This window comes from Syngnathoides biaculeatus, chromosome 3, assembly GCF_019802595.1.
Source record: "Syngnathoides biaculeatus isolate LvHL_M chromosome 3, ASM1980259v1, whole genome shotgun sequence".
Classification (NCBI taxonomy): Eukaryota; Metazoa; Chordata; class Actinopteri; order Syngnathiformes; family Syngnathidae; genus Syngnathoides; species Syngnathoides biaculeatus.
This window is the reverse complement of record NC_084642.1, coordinates 6,257,255-6,277,040: the sequence shown is the minus strand read 5'-3', so window position 1 is coordinate 6,277,040 and position 19,786 is coordinate 6,257,255. Positions and strand designations below refer to the sequence as shown.

The 19,786-nt window shown below is 43.5% G+C and overlaps 1 protein-coding gene across 1 annotated transcript in view; it reads right to left on the bottom strand.

Annotated features, from left to right (window-relative positions):
- pla2r1 (phospholipase A2 receptor 1) overlaps positions 1-19,786 on the bottom strand; it is a 36,008-nt gene that overhangs the window by 13,192 nt on the left and 3,030 nt on the right. Inside the window, exons 5-20 of the mRNA XM_061813906.1 lie at positions 18,503-18,616; positions 17,220-17,369; positions 15,133-15,321; positions 14,885-15,048; positions 12,607-12,720; positions 9,447-9,559; positions 9,194-9,363; positions 7,732-7,943; positions 7,258-7,403; positions 6,616-6,700; positions 4,565-4,700; positions 4,455-4,490; positions 3,833-3,993; positions 2,700-2,764; positions 1,762-1,865; positions 1,557-1,693 (exon numbers count right to left, since the gene is read on the bottom strand). Of these exons, the coding sequence (XP_061669890.1) occupies positions 1,557-1,693; positions 1,762-1,865; positions 2,700-2,764; positions 3,833-3,993; positions 4,455-4,490; positions 4,565-4,700; positions 6,616-6,700; positions 7,258-7,403; positions 7,732-7,943; positions 9,194-9,363; positions 9,447-9,559; positions 12,607-12,720; positions 14,885-15,048; positions 15,133-15,321; positions 17,220-17,369; positions 18,503-18,616 (2,096 nt within the window). The remainder of the gene's footprint in view (positions 1-1,556; positions 1,694-1,761; positions 1,866-2,699; positions 2,765-3,832; positions 3,994-4,454; positions 4,491-4,564; positions 4,701-6,615; positions 6,701-7,257; positions 7,404-7,731; positions 7,944-9,193; positions 9,364-9,446; positions 9,560-12,606; positions 12,721-14,884; positions 15,049-15,132; positions 15,322-17,219; positions 17,370-18,502; positions 18,617-19,786) is intronic.

Genomic DNA, 19,786 nt, shown 5'->3' with positions numbered 1-19,786 from the left:
CATTTGCACGCAGTTGCCTTTCAGAGATGGAGAAGTAAAGGAAAGAACCAGGAAATCCTCCCACTTGATCACCGTTAGCTCAGTGCACCATCGGCATGCTCTATTAATTTCTTCACATGAGCAATTATAACGTTTCATTTAATCAGTGAGAACATGCATTACTGAAACCTGGAAGCAAAATATTCAGTGGTAGTCTATTTGTTACACTTGCAAACAAAGTACTGCCGCCTTTGGGTGTCTACTGGACATTTTGTTTAGATTATTTTTGTGTGAAGTTCAATTGATTACCGTAATTTCTGGACTCCAAGCCGAGGCTTTTTTCACCCGCTTTAGCGCACCTGGCTATAAGCCACGGTACACAGAAAGAGTTTAAAGAGTTTAATGCTAGTGCCGTGCTAACGCTAGCCTCACGCTAACGCTAGCGCCGCGCTAACACTAGCGCCACGCTAGTGTTAAACTCATTTCTGTGTACTGAGTCTTGTAACCAGGCCGGGATTTACGGTATTTGATCCCTCATGGGGAAATTCAACTCAACACTGGAATTATTAGTGACGGCCAGACCAACTGAACGAGGGAAATTAATGAAGGGAACGTCTTGAGTGTGCTTTATCATAGGAAAAAGGCTTTCCTGATTTTTTGGAGACAATTTTGGGGGTGCGCATTATACACGGGTGTGTATTATACACCAAAAAATTACAGTACTTACACGGTACAAAAATGCATCTCCCCTTCGTGGTCCGCTGGTACGCCAAACCTTAGAGCGCCTCGTTGTGTGGAAAACGGACCTGGTCACCAGAGCGTTTTTTTGTGGCTAAAACATGTATTGTAGTTATGTCGGTACTAGGACAGGGGTGTCAAACTCATTTTTGTCGTGGCCCACATTGTAGTTAGTTTCTCTAAGAGGGCACTCAAACCATAAAAATCACCTCATGATATTTACACAGCCCCGCGATTGGCTGGCAACCAGTTTAGGGTGTACCCCGCTTCCTGCTCGTTGACAGGTGGTATAGGCTCCATCACTCCCCGCGACCCTCGTGAGGATAAGCGGCAAAGAAAATGGATGGATGGATATTTACACATGAACTTTATGAACTAGTTTTGGAATCAGAAATCAAGGGTAATGGCTTTTTCAACTATCGTCAATGTTTGCAGTATCTCAATTTTATCATTGATTATATGACGATTTGAATTTTTTTTTGGTACAGATTTTAACAAGAATCATGGAAGTTCACACATGTGATTTAGCATAAAATCATGTGGTGGGCCGGATCTAGCCCCCCGGGCCTTGGGTTTGCCACCTGTGTACTCGGATGACGGCGGCTGAACTAGCGTCCAAATTTCGAAAGGTGTAGGGGTGGTGTTTGGTTGAGAGTTGAAAGCTGAACTGGGCGTAGTCTCAGCATGTTCAATCGACGCGGCCACAAGGCTTAAAAGTGGAGAAAATGTCTTGATTTTTTTTGATTTGTCATTTTATATATTTGACAGTTTTTTTGTTCATTCTACTTCAGGAGCATTGTTAACAATTGTCTTATCCAGAGTGACTGGAGTGCCGGTACCTTGTGTCCAAAGTACATCCATTTCTCCGGACACCCTCCAATGTAGTGCGGCTCCCTCGGAGTCTCCACGACAGAGACGGTCTTTCTCTTGCAAACGTATCCGTGAAGTCCGCTACATTGGTTGGCCGACCACTTTCCTGCATCGGGCGAGGACGCGGTTAACAAGCAAAGTACTAGTGCGCTGTCGTCTTGTGTGATTGATGACCTGTCGATGAGGACATGGCGACACACAACCCAGTTTTTCTACCGTCATGGCCACCGTTGGCCCCTGCCCAGTTGTGGAAGTCGACCTCTGTCTTGTCACTCCACCTGCACAACGCAACATAAACCTAAACTCAATATTGAGCAGCTGTTGCTATTGAGCAGTATTTCCTTTAAAAATATACTGAGTGAGGCTTATAACCAGGTGCGCTCTGTAGGCCAGGAATTAGTAAGTCAGACATAGTCATTCTACGACTGAGAACAAAGGGCTTACTAGTACCTGGGCCATAAACTGCATTTTAATGCTATGAAATAAATGATCAAACCGCTTCCCATAGGGTCCCATATGGATTTGTTATTCTTAAAAGATTGTTCATTTTTTACAGACCCCATACAGTATATGCACATGAAGATAAAAAAAAAATAAATTTTAAAGATTTAGTTCTAACCACAATCTAGAATTTAGTCCATAAAGACAAAAATCTCGTGAAAAAAAAACAAAAGAAACAGCAAAAACCCAGTAAGCAATACTGAAGACCACACAAAGAAAGGAATGATGGTGGTCTCGCAACCAATTTTTATCATTTTTTTTTTAAAATCTGGACAAACAAGTCTGACACGTTAAATAACCTGGTCCTCCATTTCTGAGGTCTAAGGGGGAACCATGTTCTTTTGCCGGAATGCTGTTATTTTGAAGGCCTGATTTCCTGTCTACCAGACATGCCGATGTTTCCAAAGTATTGATAAAGGGATCGGAAACGGGTCTGTTGTAGAGAGGAGACATCTTCAATGAAGATCATCATTTTGCCATCACTTTCAAAATACATCTGGTTGAACATGTTTTTTTTTTTCCAATGTGATCTTTTGTAACCAACAGTCGTGGAACTGCGACCAATCGAAATGTTCAACAGCTCCAAGACACACACAAACACACGCACACACCTGACCTCCTCTCCGTGCTGGTCGACGGAAAGACCGATCCACCAGTCACTGGGCCCGAGGGACAGCTGAGGAGAAAGGAAAGCATCAACAGCCAATCATCGCGCTCCTCGGCCTCGAAATCCATTTTCATTTTCCATTGTCTGGTTTTCTGTCTCCAGATACAGAAGTATCGATACTTGAGGAAGAAAAAAAAACTCTCCGGGTTAAAGAAAAAGGATGGAATTAAAACAATTTTATATACAAAGTATGGCGACAGGGTGCCGCAACTTGTTAGGGCGTTGGCCTCACAGTCCTGAGGACCCGGTTTCAAATCCTGGGTTCGCCTGTGTGGTGTTTGCATGTTCTCCCCGTGCCTGCGTGTGTTTTCTCCGGTTTCCTCCCACATCCCAAAAACACGTAACATTCATTGGACACACTAAATTGCCACTAGGTGTGATTTTGAGTGCGGCTGTTGTCTGTCTTTGGCTGGAAACCAGTTCAGGGTGTACCCCGCCTCTTGCCCGATGGCAGCTGGGATAGGCTCCAGCACTCCCTGCGACCCTCGTGAGGATAAGCAGCTCAGAATATGGATGAATGTATTACTTTCCAAGTAAAAGTAAGCAAGTACAAACTGAAATGGATAAAGTAAAAATAAATATTTAGGAGTGCACAGATGTCAAGTAGTTTACAGTTTGGCGTCAATAATAGATGAAATAAAATAATCTTTGATTTTGAAATGTAAAGTGATCACATTTTCAATAGTTGTATTTCAGTGTAACTTTTCAATGTTAACAATTTAACCTTGCTACAATTTGCTGTCTGAAATTCACCGTCTGTGCCACCAGGCAGGGTTACTTCAGGTCAGAACCAAAGAGCCAGCCAATCCAGTTACACTTTATTAGTATCTGACGTCACGTAACTAAGAAAGCTTAACTGCGATTGGCTGGCTGTTCGGTTCTGACCTGAAGTAACCCTGCCTGGTGGCACAGACGGTGAATTTCAGAGAGCGAATTGTTGCAACTATTGAAAATGTGATCACTTTACATTTCAAATTAAAATCCTGGTGGTACATATTTGCTTCCATAGAAATCTGCAGAAAATTCTCTCGTTTGCACCATATGATAAAAAAAAAAAATAATAATCAATAAACGAACCCGTTGCAAGCGCTCCTTGACAAAGTTCAGCTCCTCTCGGGAGTGAATGGACAGCAGGTACGCGCCCATCATCTGGCAGGCGAGAGAGACGGCATCCCAGCTGAAAGGCTGCTTGGCCACCAGGTACTCGGCTCCGCGGTAAAACACCCACGGCTCGCTCTCTGCGGATGAGCCGCTGATTGGTATAAACTACTTCGAAAAAGTTGGGCGCATTGGGCTTTCGGGTGACATTTTAACTGAAAATGGACTAGAGGTGAACTTCATTTGAGCTTAAACGTTTGGGTGTCCACCTGGTCATTGTTTCAGTACGTTTTGCACAACTTGAGCTGAATGGCAAAATTCACAACAGGTTTGATCCATGAATGCAAGTAATTGCAGGTTCTTCAGTACTTTGGGGTGTGTAAACTCGAGTCAAGACTTGTTCCTACCCGTTTGCATTTGGTTAAAACCTGTAACATGCAATTAGTGTCTTGCCTTGCCTGACGCCCTGACAACCCGATTTTGGCCTGTTTTACTGCCACTTCTCCTCTCACTTTCACCCGAAAGTTCAATACCCCAAACTTTGTGTACCAACTTGTCACAATTTCATGAATCAAATTGCAAAATTTCTCAATGCACTTACGCTCAGTATACCAGTAGGGTTTTTTCAGTTGCCCTCCTGAAACGTCAACACATTTTGCTCAGTCATTTGATTTCACTTTCTGTACGACTGTTTTGGGTTGTGACTTTTACCTCTGGGCAGCTTACAGATCCACTCGTATTTGCTTTCGCAGGGCCGCGGCGCGAGACTGTTGGGCAGGTCGCTGTACGCCGCGCAGTCCCTCCTGTCATCCTCATCATTTTTGTCCTCGACGAAAGAGGTCAGCACCTGCGCAAAAACGGTCAAAATACATTCACTGACAATCTCTTTGAGCGCTTAGACGATATCGTCGATATTCAGCTTTAGATCCATGCTGGTCCTTCTACGAACGTGCCTTGTGAACCGAATTATCTTTCTAGTGAATAAAAGAAGGTACCAGCACACAGACCTTAGACTCAGTATTAAAGGTACTTCCATAATACAAGTAGGAACTAGTGAGATAATTCAATAAATCTGACTAAGGCACACTGTCTTGATATTTCCGTGCGTTAGTAGCACAATTTTGGCATAGGAGTAGGACAATTAGCACACATAATTCTACTAGTGAGGAAAAAGTACTAGTGGGAATTTTGGTGCTGCTTTGGAAGGTCCAGGAGGCCACTTATGCACGACACATGCCTATTTGGGCATAAGTACCGTAATTTCCGGCCTACAAGCCGCGACTTTTTTCACACGCTTTCAACCCTGCGGTTTATGTGGTGATGCGGCTAATTTGTGCTTTTTTTTTTCTCACGACTGCAAGGAGGGCATTCAAGCAAAAAAGGTAAGAATGAGACCGGTGGAATAAATGTGCAGAGGAAGTGACTTTTATCGCCCCTCTGAGCACTTTGCCCAGCGTAATAGCCCTGTGCTAGCGTGTTGCTGCTGTGTTACTAGAATGTCTCAGTGATATTTACCGGTAAGTTTTACTTTAACCGGCCCTGTTAGCGTTAGCGCTCGTGGCGTACTATAACCTCCAGAGCGGAGTAAGAAAGGTGCTTTAAGCCGACAGCAGAATGCGCGCGCGACCAAATTCGACAGTGAACGGACCACTTTCAACGGTTGCGGCAGCCATGAGGGTGCGGATATGACCTCCTTAAGCAGACGGCAGAATCTGCAAAAAAAAAAAAGCACCAACCTGTGCACCTTTTCAGACGTCAGCACACAGGAGAACGTGCACCCTCGTGCCAGAACCAAGGGTGTACTAGTACCGTAATTTCCGGCCTACAAGCCGCGACTTTTTTCACACACTTTCAACCCTGCGGTTTATGTGGTGATGCGGCTAATTTGTGCTTTTTTTTTTTCACGACTGCAAGGAGGGCATTCAAGCAAAAAAGGTAAGAATGAGACCGGTGGCATGTATGTGCCAAGGAAGTGACTTTTACCAGCCCTTTCAGCGCTGCACTAGCGTTAGCGCGGTGCTAGTGTGTTGCTCCTGTGTTACTGGTGTATGTTAGTGATATTTACCGCTAAGTTTTATTTTAACCGGCCCTGTTAGCATTACCGGTAGCACTAGCGCGGTGCTAGTGTTAGCATGGCATTAGCGCTAGCATTAAACTCTTTCTGTGTACCGTCTTTCTTTGTAAATATCTCGTGTTTGAATGTGGGTTTCAATGTGGGCACTTGCGGCTTTTACACAGCTGTTGCGTATGTATGTACCAAATGGTATTTCCTTTACAAATGTACTCAGTGAGGCTTATAAACCAGGTGCGCTGTGTCGGATGGGAATTACGGCAGTATTACTCATGCAGAACATTACAATAGTTTATTAGAATGGTTTAATTGGAAAGTAGTAGACACGGCTGGTGGAAAAAACTAGTAAAAAGTAAAACTAGTTTTTCTATTTCTTCTCCCGAGCTGTTCTTGCAGTACAGTTTGTTGAATAGTCTTACTGCTGATGACAAAGAGTGTACTTGTACAGTACGTGCAGCAAAAGATGCACGTCAAGGATATCCAATTACCGCTCAAGTGTGTTCCCGTAAGCAACACCCTTCGGCTCTCAGTCTCATAAGAGCCAAATTTGTTTGTGTTTTACGATCCATTCCATCATGCTGAGAGGTATTCTAAGACTCCGGTTACCAAGGATAATGCGAGGGACGATTATTTCCCAAGGTACAAAATTATGGAAACGATTTTGGATGATAGTCGTCAAAGAGGCACTCACTGGGGAGCCGTCGGACCATTCCCAAGCTCCCGGATGTTCGGGGTCTCTCTTATTGAAGCCGACCCACAACCAGCGACCCTCTGTTCTGAAAAGGAGGAGCAAAAACACCAAGTCGGGTTATGTGTCCAGCATGGCAGATTCTTCTCACATTATTTGACCCAACCGAAAAAAGTTAATACGTTTACATTAATAACACTGCGGTGAAATGTCACACCAAAGCACAAAATTCCTAACATTTTGAAATAATTATTTCTAATTTTTGGGATGTGGGAGGAAAACGAAGTGCCTAGAGAAAACCCACCCAGGAACAGGGAGAATATGCAAATTCCGCACAGGCGGGTCCGGAATTGAACCCGGGACCTCAGAACCGTGAGGCCAACACTTTTCCAACTGATCCTACGTGCCGCTTAATGAAAAATGTGAATAATAAAAATGTTAAAAATCCGCTCTGATCAAGGACAATATCTTGCAAACGAGTGATGAGCAATATGGACCCAAGCTAAAACGTATTTGGTAACCATAACAACACGTTGCGTGTACACAAAATCTGGCAGAAATCACAAACACCAACAAAATGAAGAAACATCTTCGGTACTCTGAATGCATTCGATAATAATCCTGCTGTAGTGAGGCGGTACCAACCCTTCGAAGATGGTACCGAGGAGCCGCTTGAGAAACAACTGCTCCTCGTAGCGGCGGAAACTGGCCAGCTGGGCTCCGAGCGCCTGGCAAAAGTAGTCCGCTTCGACCCAGGAACGTCTCATGAGAACCTTTTCGTCATGGAAAACCTAAAACGACAACGCGTCGTCGTCAGTTGTGACGTTTCAAAAAAAAAAAAATTCCTTCAAACGCTGATGACGCTTGTGCGAAAAGCGGCTGCGGAGAGACCTGAAGAGTCACATAAAGTCATAGAATTGGAAGTCAAATGACATGTTCATGGACCAAACGCTTGTGAATCTTGTTGTTCTGTTATTTGTGAGATGACAAAGGCAGAAAAACAACAAAAGGAAAAGGACTGACTTGAGAATTTTTTTTAGTAATAACGTTTGAACCTCAAGAAAATCAATCAACCACTGACTAACATAATTTTTCCGACTGATGCCTTGTTGATCATACCTTAAAACAGTGGAGGAGACCAGTTTGTGATTCCCATCCCGGAGGGCAGGCGCTGAAGGCGTCAATGCCGGCTTCCGGTTGCAGCTGGACTTCCCGGTAGCCGCTGATGCTCTGCTTACAAACTGAGAAGGCTTTGTGGGTATTGCAGTTTTTCACCTCCCAGCGGCCCAGAGCGGGACCACCCGACATTGCAACGCAGCCGTTGGAACTCACTAAAACGAGGTGGAAAAAAAAAGAGTAAGTAGGCAAGTGGATTTTTATTTATATAACATATAGCAATTTTCACTGGGGAGGTCTCACAGAGTGCTTCACATAGTTAGGGAATAGTCTCAGATACGTATATACAGTGAAGAAAATGAATATTAAGGCTGATGAGTTCCATCCCAAGAACACCATCCCTACTGTGAAGCATGGGGGTGGTAGCATCGTGCTTTGGGGGTGTTTTTCTGCACACGGGACAGGACGACTGCACCGTATTAAGGAGAGGATGACCGCGGCCATGTATTGTGAGATTTTGGGGAACAAAATCTTTCCCTCAGTCAGAGCATTGAAGATTGGTCGGGGTGGGTCTTTTAACATAACAACGACCCGAAGCACACAGCCAGGAAAACCAAGGAGTGGCTCCGTAAGAAGCGTATCAAGGCAGTCTCTAGACCTAAACCCAATAGAAAATCTTTGGAGGGAGCTGAAACTGCGTGTTTCTCAGCGACAGCCCTGAAACCTGTCTGATCTAGAGAAAATCTGTGTGGAGGAGTGGGCCAAAAATCCCTCCTGCAGTGTGTGCAAACCTGGGGAAGAACTACAGGAAACGGTTTGACCTCTGTAATTGCAAACAAAGGCTCCTGTACCAAATATTAACATTGATTTTCTCTGGTGTTCAAATACTTATTTGCAGCTGTATCACACAAATAGATCATTAAAAAAAATCATACATTGTGATTTCTGGATTTTTCTTTTTAGATTATCTCTCTCACAGAGCACATGCACCTACGTTGAAAATTTCAGACCCCTCCATGATTTCTAAGTGGGACAACTTGGAATATAGCAGGGTGTTCAAATACTTATTTTCTTCATTGTAACAACACCAAAAAGAAAACAAATCAAATCACGATGAGTTGACTTTTCTCATCTGTAAAATCAAGATTTGAAGTAAAGAAATTGAATTTCATCTGCACACAAGTGGTAGAGAGACACCTTGAAATTTATAGACGATATCTCTGAGAGAAAGCAAGTCAAGCACAAAAAGGATGGACCCTAACATTGACCCTTGAGGAACACCACACAAAAGGGGGACAACGGGCTCTGATTTATGAGCCCAAAAACCACAGAACAATATCTATTCGATACATGAGATTCCGTTTAAGAGTGCTCCCTAGGATACGTACCCCTTCCCTTGGCTTATCTACGAGCACATGATGAGCAACGGTATCCAAAGCGGAAACCAGGTTTGAATCCCATTTACCCGGCTGATGTTTGTTCCAGTTTGTGAAGGTGAGCGGGAGAGCCGACCCATTGTGATGAACCCATCCGTATTCTCCGCTCTCCCCCGAGTCCGTGAGGCCGATCCAGTACGACGTGCTGCCGTTGGCCCCGTTAGCGCTCAGCAAACTCTTGACAAAGGCTTGCTCGAACCTTTCGGAGGGATGGAAAAAAATATTGTGATACACCCATAACAAGATTTTAAACGGAGACGAAATAATATATGAATGTAGCACCTGTTGGCCACGGTAAGGAGAGCTGCGTTGCAGTAATAGCCGCTCTGTGCATCCTTAAAAATCTGTTCGTGCCTGGTGACCGTGTAGCAGGAGTGACCGTAACGCTTCCAGCCCTGCAACATCAATAAAAGTTCACTTAATGAAATATGAATGAAACATTTACAGGTTGAAAAACACATCACATGATTGCTTACAAAGAAACATAGCTGCAAAAGCGAGGTCTACGAATAAGCTATCAAACGCATTATTAGTATTATTTCAGCATTATCTGTAATCTCTCATGCTAATCTCTAATTTGTCACCCCTTTGCAAGCACCACATCCGCCGTCCACTTTCATTTGCGTAACCTTCAGTCACTTGGAAGTCAGGAGGACGCGCTCATTTCGAGAGAAATTCAGCGCTGACGTTGAACAAAAGGAATAGTTCTCTTTTTTCTTTTTCATCCCCAAGTATGATTCCTATTGCTGAGAAAACTAATCAGAAATAAACACTCCAAGTTCTGAATTGGTCAAGTGACGGTAGGCCTCGGTGGCAAAACACCACTTTCTGTGGAAGTACATGGAATACTTGTTTTTGACTGGTAAAAGTAGAAGCACTGAATTAAACTTCTTCAGATAAATACAATTTAAAGAGTCAGCTAATGTCATTATCCAAGACGCTTATCCTCACAAGGGTCACGAGAAAGCCAGAGCCTATCCCAGCTAGCTTCGGGCGAAAGGCAGACTACAACAAGAACTGGTCACCAGTCAGATATCGACACCATCACTGAGTGGGAATCAATCCCACACAGCCCGCACCAAAGGCAGGCGTGTGTACCACTACACCATCAGTGAAAAACTTCAAAAGTAAGCGCTGAAATGGATTTTAGTATCAAACAATACAGGAATAGTAAAATGAATACATTTAATATATCAAAACAATGCATCTATTCTAGTCCGCACATAATCTTGTACCCAGGTTACATGTACTAATGTTTTCTGAAGACTAGTAGCTCTAGCCTCCTACCCTAAATAACAGGCTAGCACAAACTGACAGTTTCCACAAACGGTATAAAATTATTAGACCTATCTTTCACCATTTATACACCATAAATGTAGATTTCATAGACTGGTGCACGGGGTGCATTCAAGGGACGCCAACGAAAGAGGACATCTCAAGCATATGGAAAAAAAAAAACTCATCAATGAATTATACTTATCAACATAAACAATATTCCACAAGATGGCGCCAGAGTGTTAGTTGTTTTGTTTCGGCCTAAGCACAAAATGAAGCGTAAAAAACATACAAACAACATATATATATATATATACATAAAAAAAATAACTTATGCAGAGATGAGGTGAGATTTGTTCAGGTATAAAAAGTCATTGGCAGCACGGTGGGGCAACTGGAAAGTGTTGTTGGCCTCACAGTTCTGAGGGCCACGGTTCCCTGTTTGGAGTTTGCATGTTCTCCCCGTGGTGCCTGCGTGGGTTTTCTCCGGGCCCTCCGGTTTCCTCCCACATCCCAAAAATATGCAACATTAATTGGACACTAAATTGCCCGTAGGTGTGATTGTGAGTGCGGCTGTTTGTCTCCATGTGCGCTGCGATTGGCTGGGGACCAGTTCAGGGTGTACCCCGCCTCCTGCCCTTGACAGCTGGGATAGGCTCAAGCAGTCCCGCAACCCTTGTGAGGATAAGCGGCTAACAAAATGGATGGATGGATAAAAACTTATTTTCTGACACCTTGGGACATCTATAGGCAATTCCAAACATTATTATTTGTTTGGAGGGAGGAGGGGGAGTTAATTATTTGCTGACTTTTCTTATTTGTGGCAAGCCTTAGCCTTAAACCGATAGCGGGGGGGCATTGCATCTGTACTGTGCAGAAATGAAAAAATAGTAATGAAGAATTTGTAGTGGGTCAGCACTGACCACAGAAGACGTAAGCAGAAGTCGTGAAAAACAGTCGGGAATTATCACTGCTTGCGTAATCCGGTCCATGGGCAACGTGGCCTCCGCACCGTTACGGCGTCGTTCGAGTTTCCTGCGATGACTCAGCGCGCCGATATTCATGTCAACAGAGTCACAAGCGGCCGCTCCGGTGCCAGAATTCACGTCATAACTCCGTTGAATCACTTTCATTGTGATGCTGACGAGCAGCTTACTCAAAAACGGGAGCTGCGAGTGCAATGACGCAGCAGTAAGAGCCGCCGGAACCCGTGTGGGGATGATGGACAAGCAGTCACACAATTAGGAAATTGGACATTCCTACTTCTACATTTCTTGACCTACTCAAAACATTCCAAATCTCAACTTACACACTCCCAAAATGGCCAAATTTTCGCAATACAATTTCTAAATAAAAAAATGTTACACACCACATTATTTACCCCCTTCTTCCACATTTTTTCGATCTTTTCAAACCATTTCAAAAATCAAAAACCTTTCAAAAATTCCATCCACTCGACGGTATTTCAGTCTAGCTTTTCAGCATTCAAATGCAAATGTTTCTCTAGAATTTGCATTTTCTAGTGGCAAGATGCAAAAAGCAAGTACCGTAATTCCCGGCCAGCAGAGCGTACCTGGTTATAATAATATATAAGGATATAATAATAAATAAGGAAATACCATTTGGTACATATATACGCCGCAGCTGTGTAAAAGCCGCAAGTGCCCACATTGAAACCAACATAGAAACATGAAATATTTACAAAGAAAGATGGTATGCAGAGAGCCGCGTTAACGCTAGCGCTGTGCTAACACTAGCACCGCACTAACAGGGCCGGTTAAAAAAAAAAAAAATACTGGTAAAAATCACTGAGACACACCAGTAAGATGCTAGCGCAGCGCTAAGAGGACCGATTAAAAAAAAAAAAAAACTTACCGGGTAAATATCACTGAGACATGGCGGTAACACAGCAGTAAAAGGCTAGCACAGAGCTAACAGGGATGATAAAAGTCACTTCCTCGGCACATATATTCCACCGGTCTCACTCTTACCTTTTCCACTCAAGTGCCCCCTTGCGGCCATTACAAAAAATGCACAAACTACCCGCATCACCGCATTAAACCGCAGGGTTGAAAGCGTGTGAAAAAAGTCGCGGCTCGTAGGCCGGAAATTACGGGAATAAATGTCGCGCAGATTTAATACACGTGTACGTGTGTCCGTGTCGCACCTCAGGGCAGCCTTCGTCCCAAGTTGCGGGTTTCGCAACCGATTGACGATGGCTGTCTTTTCGGCACACGGCGGGAAATCGCTCGTCGCACGAAACCAAAAGCCAGGTACCGTCCTGCAAAAAACAACAAGTAAAGCCATTTTAAACTTCCTTAGGCGCACTCACAAGATTTAAAAATACTGCGATTGTCACAGTCAGAGATGTTTAGAACCCTTACATAGAGTAAAGGATATTTGTCAGAATTAAACACTTGTGATTTTTTTCCACTCGCCGTCAAACAATTACATTTGTTTTTAGAGTACCACCTCAGTTCTCGACCGCAATCCATTCCAGAAGGCGGTTCGAGAAGTGATTTGTTCGAAAACCGAATCAATATTTCCCATTACAATTAATGGAAAAAGAAATAATGCGTTCCAAGCCTGAAAAAAATTGGCATTTTAAAGGATTTTTTTTAGCTTTTCCTGATAATAAACTGCATCGTATGAATACATGTATAATTTAAATACTTTATACAATAAACAAATTTAAGAAATACATTTATTTTTGTAGCAACTAAGTCAACAGCCTTTTAAACTTTTTTTTTTTATTAACATAAGTGCAGAATAACTTTAAACAAGCAATAATGAGGGGGGAAAAAAAGCAAACAAATTTTTAAATTTTTTTTACCAAAAGTAACAAAAACATTAACTTGTAACTCGAGTTAACAAAATCTTTGAAACAATCCCCAGCTAACTGTTGTTCGTTTATGAAAACTAAAAGACACTATTCAACTTCCTCCAAGATCTGCGGCCTCTGCTTGCTCAACGCGGTTGCTCCTTTAGCAACATCACTCGCTTTAAGGGCGTCCTCGTGTTTCAGAATGGCGCTTATCTTCAATTTTGACATGACGTACTCCTTCGATAGCTCAGAAACACGCAGTCCAGATTCGTATTTGGCTATGGAATTTTTCTTTATGCACATCTTTCCTTTTTTCAGCACCAGCAGCCTTACTGCTTCCACTTGCCTTCTTTGGAGCCATGATTGGGGGTTAACAGTCCTCAATAGGAAGAAAAAAAAAACAGTCACTACCGGGACACGTCTGCCTACAGAGGCTGCGTTATACAGAATAACAAAGCGCGTCGTGGGGGGGTCAGCTGGTTGCGCCGCGTGCATTATGCTATTCCCGGGGTATACGAGTACCGGATTTTCGTTCGAAAACAGAAGATAAAAAAAAAATCTCGAAATTTTCGTTCAAAAACCGATTTGTTCGAGAACCGAGTTTTCACTCTATTTGGTCTCTCTATATCAATCAGTCATATCTGACGGGCGTGATCACGCTTGCGCACCATCGCACTAGCTAATCTGCCCCGTCAAACACGAAAAATCACGCGAGTAAAATTTGTTACGAGTAGAAAAATAGACAAAGACGTCGCTTATTTTGTGTAGTCCCGACATTAATTTACGTGTTTATTTCACCGCCCCGCTCCTCAATCACGAGAGGTTGGCTGCTTGAAAAGTAGATCTTGGGGGAAAAAAATCTGGGCACCCCTGAGTTACATTGAATAGATTCCTGGGATATAACACAGATCATTTTTCAGTATCTCACTATAATAAGTATGAGATTGTGATGTACTTTGACTTGATCTAATTTCTAACGTTAGACTAGTCTGTCCATATATGTAAATGCGAACGGTCATTTTCTCCCGTGGTACCGCGTTACCCTGAAGTTGAAAATTTTTCCTTAGGAAGATACAGATCGTCTACTGCTAGCTTTCATCAATGGAATGACAATAAATTATGTGAGTTTATAACAATAAATTATGATGAAGTAAAAGGATTTGATGGTGTGAATATTTAGTTTTGAAATTGAAAGGTCTATTGACCTCTTTAAAAATGTCTGTCTCAGTCTGTGCAGTGTCAATAAATTATGATCATGGTATTAGGTAACAACTACACACTCGGGTATAACAACTCGGAAAATTATTTTGAAGTCTTGGGATTCCATTCCTAATCACACCCGCGACTATATCTGCGGGCATGACTGGTGGACCACACCCGTAACTTTATATCCGCGGGCATGACTGACCACACCGATACATATCTGCGGGGATGACTGACCACACTCGTACATTTTTCAAATGTGAGTGACTGCTATATTGTAATTTCCTCTGTCACAGGCAAAGGTATAGCTGCAAAATAGTGTACAGTACCGTGAAGTTCAGACGCGTCTCTAAACGGAAAACCATACTTTCCAAGCATTCATTGTGAGGCTAACCGAAGAACAGAATTTGTTCCCCACCTTCCTGTCGGCCTTGGCGCAGAGGCTCGCGCCGCTCAGGTTGCGAGGAGGCTGGTATTGGTGCCACATCGTGAGAGTTACTGCCGAGCCATCGGACCACTCCACGGTCTCAGAAGAGGCTCCTTTCCACAGACCAATCCACATTCCTGAACTCTCGCCAGAATCTGGAGCAACATTGGATTTGGACACAGCGTTTTCTGTAGCTAATAGAAACATTCCAGCGTTACAAGAGTGGGAAAATATCTTACAGTTAGCCAGAAGACTGTGCAGCATCTCCACCTCGGAGAGAGAGCGAACGCCGGTGAGGTTGGCGTTACGAGAGACGCAAGCCTGGGAAGAGTCCTGCCAGCTTCTGGGATCCTCCAGGATCTGGTAGCAGAAACCGTTATGAGGCAGCCAGCCTTCATCACACACCGTATGGACATACTGCCAGTTCTCTGGACAGGAGGACAAGAGAACCCGAATCAGAATGCAACACTTCGGGATTGCCTATATTTTTTAAATTCCATTTCTGTCCACCTCGGTTTTCTTTGACAACACAATCCAAAACCTTTTTTAGCTGTTAAGACAATTTTGACAATTTTCTCATTTCCAACTCCGGCTCTTTAAATTTTCAATAATATACTGTTGAAATATCAAATTGTGGCCATCTTTTGGGCCAAATGAATCCCATGTTTAATTCTTTGATATTTACTGAATATAATCATACAAGTTCAGTAAAATGGCTACGAGGCACGGTGGATCCCCTGGTAAAGCGTTGGCCTCACAGTTCTGAGGATTGTGAGTGTGTCTGTTTGTCTCCATGTGCCCTGCGATTGGGTGGCGACCAGTTCAGTTTAGGGTGTACCCCGCCTCCTGCCCCTTGACAGCTGGGATAGGCTCCACCACTCCCCGCGACCCTAGTGAGGATCAGCGGCAAAGAAAATAGATGGATGGTTCTTATGATAGAATCAACCCTAAAGGGGGCTAATTTCATCTAACATTCATAGTTTCTGAAAGATTGGACTTTAATGGTGCAAAATGAATTACACAATTTGGATTTTCAGAAGTGTACACGTTTTCATTTAAGAAATGAAAGTTTCTCTGCTGGACGCAGACATTTTCCTATTTCCATTTTTTTTTTCCTCCGTTTGTCGCTAAAAACTAACTTATTTGCTATTTGGGAAAGCAATGTCTAATATAAAAACATCACTTGGCCGCCATCTTGGTGCCCAGGAACTATTAGAGGAGCTTAATTTAATTAGGCCATAGCCTGGTCTAATATAAAAGACTAGCTTTTACCACCATCATGTGGCATATATAGGGAATTACATGCAATTGTTTCCTAATCAAGCCATGGCAAGGTCTGGGGAAGTAAATAAAAATGGTGGTTATTTTACAAAGTGCGCATTGGGTAGATAAATTTGAAGGGTTAAAAGAATAAATGCATATTTTATTCTAAAATCTAGAAAAAAAATTAAAACTGTCCACAAAGGGTCTTAAAATGGAAATAATATATGCAATATTATTGACTACACTGAACAAAAGTGATAACTTGTGTTTACACAGGTCCAACATAGCATCCATTTTATTTGCCGCTTATCCTCACGAGGGTAGCGGGGAGTGCTGGAACGTAACCCAGCTGTCAACGCACAGGAGGCGGGGTTACACCCTGAACTGGTTGCCAGCCAACTGCAGTGCACAGAGAGACAAACAGTTGCACTCACAATCACACCTATGGGCAATTCAGAGTGTCCAATTAATGTTGCATGTTTTTGGGATGTGGGAGGAAACCGGAGTGCCCGGAGAAAACCCACGCAGGCACGGGGAGAATATGCAAACTCCCACAGGAGGGTCCGGCATCGAACCAAGGATCTCAGAACTGTGAGGCCAACGCTTTACCACGGTGGCGCCCCCAACATAGCATAAACCAACCATTTGGAGCACAGTGCGTGTACTTCAGGATTCAATTACGGCGTCACACTTGCTGCTGTGGCGTTGATTGAGTCAACATTAAAAAAAAACATTTTAAATTGCTGGCTAAAAATGGCTCCAAAAACGAGATGAGAATGTAAGAAAATCCACCAAAGCCCGAGGTTAAATACATTCACCGGAGACTTTTTGTTTTGGTTTTGCGGCCACTTGAAAAGGAAGGTCAGAGGTTTGCGCTCCAGGTGCAGAGCAGCTGTTCAGCCAAGCAGCAACCACAGATTTAAAAAAAAAAAAAAAAAAAGGAAAAAAAATCAAAAAATGCAGCTGTTGTTTTTCGACTCTAACCACAACCGATAATGTCCTCACGTGTTTTTCCTTCCGCACTTGGCCCGGTAAAGACGACGGCGATTCGCGCGTTCCTCACCGAGCGGCTCGGCTCTCCGCGTGCCGTTGGGCGTCTTCTTGCAGATGTAAGGCAGAGCCGACTCGCAGGAAAGACTCCGCCAGAGTCCGTCGGGGCCCGAGTTGTACACGCCGCACTGTCTGTTGTCCTCGAGCGGGCTGGCCGGCAGCGCTGGCGGAATCACAAAAGGGGAAAGAAAAGCCGTTTGATTGTGGAAGCGCTGGCGGGCTTTCAAACGGGTTATTCTGCATTCAAATTGTTTATGATTATTATTATTATTATTACTATTCCGCTCTTCTAGTCCATCTCCACCATTCCGACATGAACATATTCACGTCATTCTGTACAGCTGGGAAACTATTTTCCACATTCCTCCCCCAAATTGCAGATTTTCTTTCAATTCCACGTTTCCCTGAAAATATTTTTCCCGCTGAAATCAAAGGAGTCGTGTTTCATATTGAACTTATCCCTCTTTCGTGATTCACATTTTATCTGATGAAACCTTTCCGACTGTTGGATCTTGGAAAATATTTTTCACAGTCCCCAAACTCCCTTTTTTTTTTTATCATTATTCTTATTTCTGTTTACAGACATAATACAAATTGGCAAATAGCTTCAAACCATTGCAACTTCAAAATTACTCAGGACGTCTTGGGACGTCCCCCGAAATCCAAAATTTTCCACCTTCCAGATTTCTTGACAGATTCAAACCATTCCAACGTCTTGTCTGACATTTTACATTTCCACAGAGTACATAATTTTGCATAAAATGTGAGCTAAAATGCCGCAATTCCCGGCTTACAGAGCACACCTGGTTATAAACCTCGGTATACAGAAAGCGTTTAACCCTAGGGCCACTAGCGTTAGCACGGCGCTAGTGTTAGCATGGCGCTAGCACTCGCGTTAGCACGGGGCTAGCGTTAAACTCTTTCTGTGTAGCGTTGCGCTAATGCTAGTGCCGCGCTAACGCCGTGCTAATGCTAGCACCGCATAAACCGCAGGGTCGAAAGCGTATGAAAAAAGTCACGGCTTGTAGGTAGCAATTGAATTGTTGAAACGTAGAATTTGGAAGTTCATGTCAGGATCGTTTTAGTGAATCTGGACAGGGGTAAATCCATAAATTGTATAGAAATGTGAAGACTAGTTCCGTCAATGTACTGAACTTGAAATGTTTGAAATTTGAACGGTTTGAATCAGTAGCGAAAAGTGGAGGGAGAACAGCGAAAATTAATGGAATTGCTTTTCATCTTTCCCGCAATTACATTTAATCCCAGCACTAAAATAAACATCCCAATTTTTCCTACCTGTTGTGAAATTAACCAAGGACAGAGGTGCGCCATCAGACCACTCCCACCCCCGACCGTCCTTCAAGTGGTTGAGCCCGATCCACACCATTGCGCCAACACTCCGCATGCGATCTGACACAAAAACCAAACGAGCGTCACTTCATGAGCTGTCCCGGCTTCTAATTGAAGTGCAAAATCAGGTGGTACGCCAATTCGGTGCTGCAGTACAAACACAGACTAATGTGTACAGACTGTTTAGGTTCAGGTTTAGAACGCGGACGCCATTTTGGTTTGGTGAATTCGAGTAAACAAACCGTAACTAAGCAGGAATCATTTCAGAAGGCGTGTGAACGGGGACGCACCGCTATGTTATCGGTTGCTCAAACGAAAGAGGCCGTTTGTAAAGCGTCTTTCTTTCGTCTGCCACCTGCGATCAAGAACCAGTGCGAGAAAACGGAGCGGTGAGCAACCAAACGCCGACAACCGTGGCTGTCTCGTACTAGCAGAGCCGATCAGTCATTCCCTTCTGTCAGAGTTTGCTTGGAGCATTTTGTCCTTGGTAAGCATGGATACCTTTTAGAATTTCACACCTACTTAGCAAAAACTAAGTTCTGTGAAGAAGGAGTATTCTTCAGGGCCAAGGGCCTAAAAGATACTTGTGTGTGAATGCAATGCATGTCTCCAAATTCTGTATTTTTTGTTTTATTAGAAAAAGTATGGAAAAAAGGAGTTACCGCAGCGCTCGCTGTTTCGTGAGTTCAGTTAAAAATGTTGCCATGGAAGTGGAGAAAGCGGTGCGGGCTCCACTTGGGACTCGTTCCGGTCGAACCTCTCTCTCGCCCTCTTGGTTACAAAAACGAAAATAATAATCTACAGCTCTTTCGTTGGTATAATAAACATGATTTAACACAACGCTGACTGTTATCACGCAGTGCACATTTAAATTGCTACGCTAACCTAAGGAGTGTGGAGACACAGGTTGCTTACAATGGATACTGCCGCATCACAAACCCAGTTGTAGGCCTCCAGGCCTTTGTAATGCTTCAGTTAGTCCATGGTACAAGCGCTCGTCGAGAAGAGGAGATAGTTGACGACGTCTCGATAGGTTACCGGCGCCCACATTTGTGTCCTCCATTTGTGTTTCTCCAAGGCATGCGGGTCGATATTGTCGCTCAAAGCGCATTTCTTGTCGTATCGCTTTCTTGAAACGACATCTAATGAGCCCCGATAACTTTCCAAACTCTCTTTTAGCCATCACGCGTCACTTTTAACAGTCGTACGAACATTTGTGTAACTCCGGTC